Source organism: Arvicanthis niloticus, chromosome 2, assembly GCF_011762505.2.
Source record: "Arvicanthis niloticus isolate mArvNil1 chromosome 2, mArvNil1.pat.X, whole genome shotgun sequence".
NCBI lineage: Eukaryota > Metazoa > Chordata > Mammalia > Rodentia > Muridae > Arvicanthis > Arvicanthis niloticus.
In genome coordinates, this window is record NC_047659.1 from 53,398,028 (window position 1) to 53,411,585 (window position 13,558).

At 39.5% G+C, this 13,558-nt stretch overlaps 1 protein-coding gene across 3 annotated transcripts in view; it reads right to left on the minus strand.

Moving 5' to 3' along the window:
• Window positions 1–13,558, minus strand: part of Cwc22 (CWC22 spliceosome associated protein) — a 50,106-nt gene that overhangs the window by 35,780 nt on the left and 768 nt on the right. The window contains exons 1-3 of one of the 3 annotated variants that reach the window (XM_076928951.1): window positions 10,652–10,735; window positions 4,548–4,686; window positions 876–943 (exon numbers count right to left, since the gene is read on the minus strand). In XM_076928951.1, coding sequence (XP_076785066.1) covers window positions 876–943; window positions 4,548–4,574 — 95 coding nt within the window. In that variant the 5' untranslated portion in view covers window positions 4,575–4,686; window positions 10,652–10,735. Of the gene's footprint in view, window positions 1–875; window positions 944–4,547; window positions 4,687–10,651; window positions 10,736–13,558 lie in introns of those variants that run through there. The other 2 variants (XM_034496403.2, XM_076928950.1) reach the window with 2 other exon arrangements.

Genomic DNA, 13,558 nt, shown 5'->3' on the forward strand with positions numbered 1-13,558 from the left:
ACATGATAGGCAGAAAGAGGGTATTTTACAAATACCTTCTTATAGCCATACTGAGCAAGTGAAAACAGTATCAGTAACTGTTATTCTATTTAACTCTACTCTAAATATTATAATCATTAGATATTATTCTGAAAACTGCAGTACTGAAAACATTGAACAAGGATGGATCCTATTAATCGATTGTTTGATGCTTAAAACTCAATAAAATCAGACAACATTAAGGGAAGTTAAATATATAACTTACATGGTACTATAATGTGTGTTTCATGTACATATCTACAATTACTTTACACTGTGTGTGTGTGGGATTGGCACAAAGTAGGTGACTACTAAGGGTGGTAGTGGTCACAAACCGAGGTCCTGGGAGATATCTGGCAGGGCGAAATAGGACTAAAGTGCACAAGGCATAGGGTGCCTCCCCTTAGATTATTTTAGTGACCCTCATGGAATAAATGATACAGCTGTAGTGCTGGTACTATTTTTAAATCTCTCATTTCAATATAATTACGCTATAATATAAATAAAAATTTAATATAGAAGGCTGTGTGAATATATAAGCAAGCTATAATAGCAAAAGCAGTACTTCAATGTCCACCCTAAAATTAAGAATCAAAGAATCTTGGTGGTGGCACAGGACATTAATCCCAGCACTCAGAAGGCAGAGGCAGGCAGATCTCTAGGTTCATAACCAGCCTGTCTACAGAGCAAGTTCCAGGACAGCCAGAGTTACACGTTACACAGAGGAACTCTGCCTTGAAAAACAAAACAAAAGCAGCAAACAAACAACAACAACAAAAAGCCAAAAACCAAACCAAAACAAAAAACATACAAACAATTTGATGGACATATGAAATTCATAGAGGACAGGTACCTACCTGTCTTCTGGGGAGGAACTCCGGTGGTATGAACTGTGGCTCTCCCTTCTGTCGTGGCCAGAGGACTGCTCCAAAAAGTGTTTTAAAAAAAAAAAAAGAAGAAGAAGAAGGAATGTTTCAAGATTGGTTATGTTAGAATATGTACACAATGACATGTATCTAAGCAAATCAACAGTACTTTACAAATTACTTACAATTTTATTTTGTGACCCAGACAGCTATAGGCCCACTGAATTATATCAGGCCCTGTCTCAAAAAATTGATTTTATATATATAAAATTGTGTTTCACCAAGAAACACAATAGGGGGCTGAGGAGATAAATAAAGGCATAGAAATACTAACCGTGCCTGACAGCCTGAGTTCAATTCTTAGGACCCATATAAAAACTGGAAGCAGGAGGTGGTACCCATATGTAGTTCTGCACTCCAATGCTTTATGGGAGGTGGAGACTTAAGTGGCCAGAAGTTCCCATAGGCAGCACAGTAGCAGAATCAACAAGAGACCCTGCCTCAAAACAGGAGGCATCTCCCTTCCTCCCTCTCTCTCAAACACAACCAACAAATCTTAAAAACATAAATAATACAATGAAGCAAAATTGTTTAGTATGTATGATACAGGCTTTTATAAAACTGTATACCAAAACCCTAACCCCAGCACTGAAGTTATAACCGACTGAAGAGCATCTGCTCAGCTTGCCCTAGGACTCCACACCCCAGAAACTTCCCACAGCCCAAAATGTTCTAAGTCAAATATACACAAGATCTACCAAATTCAACAGTTAATATAAAATATGGTTATTTACTGATTATCATGAGCTACAATTTTCCCTGTGTAGTCATTCAGAGGGACACAAAATACAAGAAAGAACAGAGGAACTGAAGATCTCCACATTACGAATTAGTTGTTTATTGTAGAGATTTTATACAGATTTGTGTATTAACCATATTAGCCCATGTATGTGAGAGAGAAAAAAAAGAGTCAGACACAGGGAAGACAGATACCATTACAATTATCCTATCCACATTTTCTTTTATAAGAGAGGCAATTATTTTGACTACATTAGGAAGACAGCCTCAATTCTGTGCTAATGATTTTTAACACATCTCCGCAACAGCTGCTGTGAACAAGAGGGAGAAGCCAAAAACACAGAAGTCGTGAATCAGAAGGATTATGTAAATACAATCAAGTAACAAATGACTGGCACATTGCAGTAATGTTAACATGAGATCTTCATCAGGGAACAATCACTGTGGCCCACAGCTCTCAATGGTGATGGTTTGCATGCAGTTTGGGTGGGGACAGAAGGTCACTAAATTTAAAAATATTTGTAAGTATAATCCTTGTCACAGCTTTAGATTAAATCAAAACAACTTACTTATTAAGAAAGTAATATAGTCAAGATTAGTTTAAAAATTCTTCAAATTTGTTAGCAAAATAAAATCAGGTGACACTGTTTAGTCATTCAGTGTAATGACTTATGAGAGCAGAATGGAGAGGTGCATGGAGCAAGGGCCTGAGTCCAGTGGCTCTGAGCACCTCTAGTAGGTCCAGAGAAGTCCCTGGAGAGGGTAGAGAGAATGGCTCCTGCCACATTAGTGAATTGCTAATGGCTAATTCAAATGAAAGATAGAGGCAGGGTGAACATAGCTGGCCACTGAGTCTGAAAGACATGCCAACTAAAGCCACCTACTTCTTGCTTGGTGTGGTGCCACTAAGACCCATAAGGACCACAAGGGAGACCACTGAAAAGACCAAGGAAGATTATGGTAAGGGTTACACGTTTCTCTCCCTTTAGAGGTTTCGATCTAAAAATGAATGCTTGCATAAGGCTCAAAGACAGTTCTCACAAGTCTCCTTTCTCCTGCTGACGCTGGCTTTTACCATTCTGTCAACTACCTAACTGAGTCCTCAATAAATTAACTGCAGACTAATGAACGCAAACTCAAAAGCAGACTTCAGACCAACGTAGGAAAGACTCTACTGACAGGCTTAGGGAGCCCCTGCCAATGGAAACAAGTAACAAGAGGCTGACTGTCTACTGAGCACACAGGCCTGAGGTTCTCACACCCTGGAGAATGGAAAAAGATGAGAGAAACAGCTCTGTCAGCACAGTACAGGCCAAGGAGCTCAGTCTACTTTTCTCTTTAAAGAAGTTTAGGGGCACAGAGCTAGTGGAATAGTTGAAGGGATATGTGCATATATTTATAACTAAATAAAACTATAGCTTTCCTTTCACTGACTCCATGGCCCAGTAAACAATACACTGGTTTATCAACCTCACAAGAGAAAGAAGTTCAATGGTTGGCTGACTTTCCAAGACCACTCAGGAAGACTCCTTGTTATCGCTCTGATCTCACATTCTACAACTCTCTGACATCTATTGCAGTCACACTGGACTCTATGCACTTCCTGTTCTCACTTTCTGATGCATTCTCCCCGCTGGATATCTACAGTTAACTCTCTTGCTTCTAAGAAGTCTCTCCTCAAATGACTGACTACCTTCCTTCACAAGAGGCCCTGTACTTACCCCCATTACAAGCTGCCACACCCCAGTCCCCCTTACTCTATTTCTTTTCTCCACAGCTCAAAGCTTACAGGAAATATTCTAATATACTACATAGCTTATTTATTATCAAGTTTATGATTTACTTTGTTTCCACATACCAGAAAGTAAATACAATGATAAAGAAATTTTGTTCACTACTTTGTTGAAAAGTACTTAGAAGTCACTGCAACTTATAATTCAGTCTTCATTTGTTCAATAAACAAACATCTAAAGTAAAGTACAACACGAAACCCACTTCCACATACGAAGTGACTGGACCAGCATGAAAGAGTCTACACTGACTGAAGGAAGGAACTATGCCTTGTATATCACTCAGGAAAGCACACTCCATGAGAACGATGTTATCATTGCTAACAGTATTTGTTATTCCTTTTTTTTACATGTACACATTAAATGATTCATGTAGCATCTCATGTAATTATGTATGTCTCACGTATGCAATTACACATGTATATAATTTCCTATGTATGTAAGTAATATACATATGTATATACACAATGTGCTAGCTAGTCTTATGTCAACTTGATACACAACTAGAGTTATATGAAAGGAGGGAACCTCAATTGAGAATATGCCTCTATCATACCATCTGGCTATAGGGCATTTTCTTAATTAGTGATTGATGGGGGAGGGCCCAGCCCACTGTGGGTGGTGCCATCCCAGGGCTGGTAGTCCTGGATTCTATAAGAAAACAGGCTGAGCAAACCAGTAAACCGTGCCCCTCTATGGCCTCTGCATCAGCTCCTGCCTCCAGGTCCCTGCCCTGTGTGAGTTCCTGCCCTGACTTGCCCTGATGATGAACAGTGCTGTGGATATATATGTAAGCTGAATAAACTCTTTCCTCCCCAAGTTGCTTTTCAGTCATGGTGTTTTGTCACAGCACACACACACACAGAGGGGATATCCAGCATGCTTTCTCAACTGTCCCTTTACTCCATATTATTCCTACCTGTTCCACTTTGTTTGCGATTGTGTTGTGGTGTCAGAGTATGCATGACCCGCTTATGCTGGCTGACTGGCCTGCTGCGATTCTATGAAAGCACTCTGGTTAAAGCACAGGCATTAACTGACTAGGAGCTTACATCTTCAGGTTTCCAACACTTACTTTCATGTGTGCCACACTACTTTTCATTTTCTGCTGTCAGCTGACCCAATAAACCAGATTCTTCAGGTTCATTCAAGTGACATGTACTCAATGGTCTGAGTTCCTTGACAGTTTTTTTTTTTCTGTCTCCACACGTCACCTAAAACACAATAACACAAGCTTGTTAACAATGATTAACAGTATGTGCAATAATGGCATGTTCCTTCTAAATCGCAGGCACCTAACCACTTAATTTTCCTTAATTAGTAAAAATAGATAATTGAATTTTAAAAATGAAATCTTTAAATAGTTGTACAAAAGGAAGTATACTTAATATGTATTAGTAAGACTATAAAAGTAAGAGAATATATAGCAGGCTTATTCTGACAGGGACCAGAGATAATTTAGAAACAGCTCTTATAACACTAGATTGAAATACTTCAGCAAGAGAAACTTATATTTACATCATCAAGTACTGTATATAAAAGAAAAAAAAAAAACCCAATACCCAATTTTTGCATATCAATTATATAAATGATATATGTTTGTACAGAAACAATCTTTTGAAATATAATCCATATGGAAAGATAATTTGATAAACTGAGATGTCTTAGACTGCTTTACTAAAGGCATAAGGCTTCAGATATCTACACACATTTAAAGAAGCATTAGGTTCTGAATAAACCTAAATCTGCACTAAATGTCTTCTGTGTGCACATGTGCATGTATTCACATGTGCCTGTGGAGACCACAAGACAACCTCTGGCGTCTTTCCTCAGCCATTGTCCATCTTTCTTTTAGTCTCTCACTGTCTGGGAATTGCCAAGCAGGTAAGGCTGTCTCACCTGTGAATCCCAGAAATCTGCCTATGTCTCCTCCATGCCGGCATTATAAACAATCAGGAGCTACCGTGCACAGGAATCAAACCCAAGTCTTTATGCTTGCAAGGCAAGTACTTTACAACTAAGCTATCTCCCCAGCTGCCAATGTCCTCTAATAGCCTTCTGTTGAATATATTTTAATTTCTATGAAGTGCAGAATTAATAGTTACATACACTTAGAACTGCCAATCAAAAATTTTAGAATTACAGTTTATGGTATGAGGAAACCAATTCACAAAGATAAAATGAAATATAGGAAAATGAAAGAATAAGATGCAGGGAGTACAAAGAATGTAGTTAGTACTACGATGACTGTATACAACTGGAAACCTAGCCTAAGCTGTGTCACATGAAGGAAATGCCATTTCATGGTCCTTCTACCTATCTCCCAGCTCTTCTACTCTTTCTGCCTCCTCTTCTGTGATGTCCAAGCCTTACAGAGGATTTATAAATGTGTTATTTGGGGCTCAGCACTTTTAGAAGCTCTGCTTTTGCCCCCTATTCACTGTACGTGTTTTTCTCATTAAAACCAAGAGTAGTGTCCTGTCTACTTTTTATGTCAACTTAACACAAGTTAGTGTCATCTGAGAGAAGAGAAACTCAATAGAGAACCTGTCTCCATAAGATCAAGCTGTAGGCAAGCATGTAGGGCATTTTTCTATTTAGTAGTGACTGACTGGGGAGGGCCCAACTCATTATACATGATGCTATCCCTGGGCTGATGGTCCTTGGTTCTATAAAAAAACAAAAACAAAAAAAAAGCAGGCTGAGCATGGCTCGAGAAGCAAGCCAGTAAGTAGCACTCCTCCATGGCTTCTGTATCAGCTCTGGCCTCCAGGTTCCTGCCCTGTTTGAGTTCTTGCCTTGGCTTCCACTAATGGAGTGTGATTCAGGATATGTTAGCCAAATAAAGTCCTTGAAGTTGTTTTTGGTCATGATGTTTTGCCACAGCAACAGTTTCCCTAAGACAGTAGGATTTGTCTATAGGTATACATATTGAGAGGGTAGTCTGACACTGTCAGCTTAACTAAATAGTAAGTTCCCCACCAAGGCTTATGACTTCGCCAGCCAAGTATCTGACTGGTTTTGCACTTTCATTCAGGAGTCTCCTCCTGTGGAACAGGCTTCCAGACCAATCCGAGAGCAGCTGGTTACCCCCACACCGGTAGGGTCACTACTGCACAAGTGTCCCCATCCTGCCTGGCATGTTGGTACTGAAGTCTGTAAGGTTTGATTGAACATTTGCTACCTTTCCTCCCCCAGCAACATGGACATGTTCTAGGTCTCAGAAAGCTAGTCAGCAGGGAACAAGTTTTCAGTTAGTTCACTTCCACCTTGTTTTATCTATATCTTGCAATCAAGGTATGAGGTGTCTTAGCAATATGGTCTTAGCATGTTGAAATTTAACAGAGAACTGTTAAACTACAGTGTTGAAAAAAAATTCTTTAATTACAGTTAGTTTCTAAAAAGCACACCTAAAATTTAAAGCTAGATTTACCTGATGCCCAAATCATCTAAAAGCGCCCCTCAATGAAAATGCCAGCATTAGTAAACAAATGCCACTTTGGGAAATACAAGCTGGAAAATTTAGAAAATATTCGTATCCCAGAACTGGCCTACTCCCTTGCAGTGCCAGATCAAAAGACTATGATGTTACTGAGAATACTTCTTTCTGATCTGCAATAAGGATTTCTTACTTGGTCAGCTTACCTAGAATGTGCCATGCAGAGATAGTATAAGCAAGTGAGTCACTTGCCTCCACTGTGCAAAAGAACTTGCCAGTGATTCTACTGACTTCTTAAGCCTAGCTTCTCTCCTTGCCTATCCACACTAATTGCAATTCTCAATGTATATTTTCCTTCAAAATGCTTATTTAAACTTAATGAGTTTTCTTTCTGTTTAGTGTTATCCTTTCTGTTTGTAACTTTCAATACAGAGCAAATAACTTCAGACACTCCCATACAGTCTTTTACATTTCCATGTCTCACAAATGTAAAGAGCAAAGCTGCTAACACCGTGGAGGGCTGCTGCAGTTTGGGAGAGCACAGAAGCTCCTCTCTCCTTCCAGATGTATAGAGAACACGCCTCAAGGGAGGTGGAGAGCTCAGCATGTGGAAGCTTTACACCTAGACTAACTGGAGATTCCTGCAGTGAGCGCAGTTCATATAAAATTGAAAGCTTCGGCTGCTCTTCCCAACACCATTATATGGACTTTGTGATGAATTATTAAACTTCTCCTCCTGTCACAAATAAGTAACTCAGCAAAAGCACACCTGCTTCTGTGAGTAAAGAGGGTATTTTATAATAGAAGATGCAGCTCTCCAGAGAATAGTACTTTACAACGATGGTTATTTTTCTGTTCCAGCAAGCACCAGAAACCAAATACATAGTAGCATTTGTAAGACATACTTCAAACTGTGAGCCAAAACCTATGAAATTATGTATCTGCTGATTAAATGAAACCTTCAGAACATGAGCCCACACTCCGATGGCCTGACTGCATTGTCCTCTGACACATCACTTTCAGCACCGTTTGTTCCTGGGTGTGTTTAATCCATGTGAGAGTACTCCCTGAAAATGCATGACACAAAACTTGCTAATAGTCTGTGCCTCTGTCTTCTACAGACTAGCAACAGGCTTAACGGGCTTTAAAAAAAAAAAAAAAAAAAAAAAATCCAAGTTGTCTGATGGGGAAATGATAATATTAAACAATATTCAAAATTTAAGAAGAATCTTAAGTTAGTTCTAAATGTCAAAATGGAAGGTTATATGACAGAGACTCGGGGACATCCTTTTCCCTTTCCAAGCAGAAAATGAGAGGAAGACTGGCCACAGTAACATATACATGCACATACATATGTGCACACACAAACATTTGTGAGAGACTTATCCCACGATATGCCAAGAAAGGGAATGATTGCATCTTAGAATCACAATTTTAGGTCATCATATACTTATGGTGCTTTATGGAAGAATCACCAGGTACAGCTACAGGTTGACAATTATCTGTAATCTTAAATCTCAAAACTCTCTGTAAACACAAAAGTTTTTGTTACATATATGGTAAATCATTTAACACCAAAACCTGGCATCTTGAGTCTGTGTACTTCTTGAAATATTAATGTGTTTGATTAGAAAATGTTTACCTGGACCTCAAAGAGGTCCATTCCATTCCTTTCTTAAAATATAAAAAAAATCGTAAATGTCAAAACAGGTCTGATGTAAGCATGTATAATAAGACATGCAGGCCTATGTTTGCTTCCAAGTCACTAACAAATCTGATGCTCTGTGTCCCCATTTGAATCCAATCCCCATGTGCCCACACAAGGGAGAAGCTGTGCTGACAGTTCAGGATACTACCTGTTTCTAAGAGAAACGTTTGCTACAAACATTTGATCACTCTTCTGGTCTCTGATTCTCTGTACAAAGAAAAGCTTCAAGTTTGGAATTCAAAGATACCTTAAGACAGCAACATGCAGATGATTAGAGAAAAAAACCCTAAAAAATAATTTTAATGAGCACTATACATTATCAACTAGGAGGAAGTTATTATCTGCCTTCATTTCTTATATCATGAAGCTAGTCCACTATTAAAGAGTATATGATACAATATCTTCCAATTGTTGGTTTCTGAATGTTTACCTTTTTACCAAAACATATTATCTGTAAGAACTGGAATCTCATCATTTTTGTTTCAAAATACTAGCCATCCAGTTCTATAGTACTAGTTCCCAGTTTAGTTTTACATAATTAAAAAATCTACATATTGAATTTATTTACAGTCTATTTAAAAACAAATTATGACACTTATGGATAGATTCCTCCTATCCTGTCCTCTGGTCCTGCTTGCTCCCTCCCTCCCTACACGGCAAAGATGGTTTTGATAGTTCTAAACTTGCTGTCCCTTATTCTTAACTCCACTACACTCCTCTTCCCCACGGTACCTGGCTTTCCATCCCCACTTTCTCAGCACTGATCAGGGTTATGAAATGACCTGCTGCAAAATCCAGAAAGAACTCCCTGCTTTGCCTGACACTGCTACATACCTGGTCCTGCTGTACCATCCCTCTGTCCTTCCGAGTTCTCAGTCCTCAGCTCGTCCTCTGCCTCTTGCTCTTGCCTCTAAGTCATGCTTTAACTTTTTGCTCATGGATTCTTCATTCTGTTCATTACTATAACATAACACTGGAAGCTTTAGACACATACGTGTCACAAGAACAGCTGACTAGGATGGACTTCCACCTTGCTATATTCTCTGAAGAGTACCTCCGTCCCTACAGTGTTAGCTGTGATTCCACTCTAGCCCCTGCTTCTCTATGGAGCTGCAGTCAGAACATAGACCTCCATGTGGGCCCTGATGGCCTTCCAAAAGAAGGCAGTGCAAACTGGCCTCATTTCCTTCCCAAGCCAGCTTTTCCTCTAGCTTGTCTCCTAGAAATGTTTCCAAGTATCAACTCATTTTTTTTTTTTCACTCCCAGTCAGTCATCAAGTCCTTATTTTATTCTTTTTCTTAGTAGAAGAAACAAATTTGCTGTTTTACTCATTCTCTGCCTCTGTATATAAGAGGCTGGCGGGAGTTTCCATTTAGAGAAGATCCCTAATAAAACCACTTGAGCTTCCTTCCAGAGGCAGAGTGGGTTTGACAAGTTTTCTCAGACTTCTAGCACTATCTGTACCAATTTATGAAGTATAAGTTCCCTTTGCATATTAAACTTGGCTTTCCATTTATGGAGGGCAATAGGATCATTTTAAGTATCTGTAAAGCTGCCCGTGGGGAAATCAGGCTTTGAAATTAAACACATATTCTATTAGAACATGTTATCGCCTACTTTCCAAATGTCCTTAAACATTTTTAAAACAGAAACCTTTGTCTCTAGGTCTGTTTCTACAATGTTTCACTTTACAATATATTTTTAACAGAAAAAATTTCTCAATAGCAGTCCTGCTACTGAACAGAACAAAGCCTAAGGGGCATCCTCCTTGTTACTATCCCCTGACTCATGGAACTTAGATTCATTCTCCTAAGCCTACCTCTTAACTTACTTTCCCATATATCCTTGGCTCATGGCTTCGGTGCCTGGGAATGGGGCTTAATTTTATTCAGTAGCCCTGCACCTCATTCATTGAGCAAATGCTGTCATTACAGTTCCTTTTGATCTACTGATTTAAATACAGACTTCTATCCATTTTCATGATAACAAAGACCAAAGAAAACATTAATTTAAAAAGACCATCATCCTCACCATAATACATGCCTTTCAACGAAGTCTAATCATGTACCAAATCTTTCATTTGTTCAAGCTTGTATTTGTGCAGAAGAGTCTCTTTGAGACTGTAACAACTGAAAAAAAAAAATACACAATACAGGACCTCAAAATGATGAGGCTACAGCATACGGTCTTTCTGATAAAAACAGTGGCTGTGAATAGGGAGGTAATATTTACATTTCATACACACAAGACATCAAAAAGTGAACGTTCTTAACCTTAAGGGGGAGAAATGCCTAGACGTTGTAGCTATGCTACAAACACACTTATGCTGGGTGTACAAAAAACAGGAGGTACCAATGCCGAGTCCTGAAGGACAAGCAGAAATTATCCATACAGAAAGAAGAAAAGGTCATTCTGCACAGGGACCCACATACATACAAGGTTCAAAGATATTTAAAACTAACAAACAAATAAACGAAAGTGTGGGGCACCCCTTTTTAGGAAAAGTTCCAGTGATTAAAGAATTAATAACTTAGTAAGCAAGACTGAGAATTAACTGTTTTTAATCTATCTTTGAGCCTAACTCAGTAGTGGCTTAAGCCAGGCAGAGTTCAGTACTTCCTCTCTGCAAATTTATCCCGTGGGTGCTCTGCATCACTTTATGAGATAGGTTCCTTCTCGACCAGAGCTTCTGTGGTAGGTGGTACCCAAGTCATTTGGGTAAAGGAAGCATATAGAAAATGAACATAAATGACATGGACCCTAACAGACCCATGAAGCTAAATCATGAAAGGCCTTTCATGGATACAGCAGATCTCTGAAATTCTCAATCACTGACACTGACACACACTGACACACACACTGACACACACACACACACACACACACACACACACACACACAGTACCAGATACTTAACAAGGTCAAAATCTAAAAAATAAGTTTTATAAGGGGAGGGTAGCTTTAGATTATCTTAGCTCCAAGAGGAGTCAAGTTATTTTGACATCATATAAAGAATACTCCTCTACCCCTACTCTTGGAGTCACCAAGCTGTCTGTCATTATGTGCATTAAGGCAGCACTAGTAGATGCTGTGCCCTTTCAGGCATTACAAGAGGTAACTGGACCTGAATGATACAAACACAGGAATGTATCATAGGCCTTCATCTTCACTTCATACTCTGTGGCTTCCCCTCCTGCAAGTCAAATCATGTCTTCAGCTTTGTCAACCAAGTCTGCTAACTTGCACAGATAGGCTTGAAATAACCTTTCTTATCATTAGAGGTTTTGTTTGTTTTTTCTTCTGAGCATATTCTGGTTTAAAGGAAATCTCTCCATAAGAGAAACTTACCACGTAGCCTCTAGACACCAAACACACCACCTACCACAGAAGCTCTGGTCGAGAAGGAACCTATCTCATAAAGTGATGCAGAGCACCCACGGGATAAATTTGCAGAGAGGAAGTACTGAACTCTGCCTGGCTTAAGCCACTACTGAGTTAGGCTCAAAGATAGATTAAAAACAGTTAATTCTCAGTCTTGCTTACTAAGTTATTAATTCTTTAATCACTGGAACTTTTCCTAAAAAGGGGTGCCCCACACTTTCTTTTCTTTCTGTTCACTGGGATTTACCAATATGGCACAACAGGCAAAGGCTTGCTTGAATCCACTCCCCTGCCCATGTGCTATCTTTCTAAAAATGTTTTCAAAGTTTGTGCCAAGGTAAGCATTCAACTGTCTTATCCCATGTTCATGAGGGAGACTCAAGGAAAAGCGACAAGCACGAGAGTTTACTGAAATTCATCCTAGAGGCCTTTGTGCTCTATCAGCTGTCCATGGTGGAAATTGTAGGCAACCTCAAAGTGGCTTAAACACTCCAAGACCATGTTCTCTGCACAAAGATTTATCTGCTCCAGAAGGACAAAGGGCAGAGAATAGGAGACAAAGACAAGACACAGAGGATGAGGGAGAAGGGAAGGGAGCAAGGGAGAGGGTAAAGGGGTATTTGTCCCAAGGGAACAAAGGACTGTCTCTGGATAGAGGAGACATTAGGAAAATGATAGTTTATGGGGTAGGAGGAGGGTGTTAGGATGAGGTATGTTATTTAAATTAGGCATGTTAATTAGGTGACCCAAGAGGGCTTTGGATTGCTGGACTTCAATACTTTGATAGCTGGATCTTTACAGGTTAGATAAGGGAACAGATCTTGGGGGCCAGCTTTAGGAATGTAATCTAATGGGTTTTAGCAAGACACAGGGAATTGGGAAGAAGGGCCTTGCCTACCACATTCAAGCTGGCTAGGATCCCTGCAGTAATTTCATACTTACAGGAAAAACAAGGAAAATCTGACAGAATAGCCCTCAAAGACATTAGTTCAATCTGATGGATTAGCAATAATCACTTCTTTCTGGAGCTGCTTTACTCCCAGACTGACTCTGATTAGGCCAATCATGAACAAGTTAGGAATCAGCTAGATGGTAAAATATCCAGTCTAAGCTGGGCAGTGATGGCACATGCCTTTAATCCCAGCACTTGGGAGGCAGAGACAAGCAGATCTCTTTTAAGTTTGAGGCCAGCCTGCTCTAAGGAGTGAGTTCCAAGACAGCCAAGACTACACAGAGAAACTCTGGAAGAACAAAAACTAAAAAGCCGTTTAAATATAGAGCACAATTAAACAGAAAAGGTAGCTCATTTTTACATATGTGGACCTTTTTGCTTTCACATACATATACACACAATTCAAGTTACTGGTGCAAATGGCTATCAGCAAGCTGGTATCCCATCCTCTGAAAGTGAGATTACAATTTGTTGTGATCCATCTTGTGGGTGCTTGGATCTGAACCAAGATCCTTCTGAAGTTGTAGCAAATGCTCTTAACCACTGAGCCACCCCTCCAACGGCTTACTGTGATTCAGTTAATGTTTCTACAATACCTTTCCCCC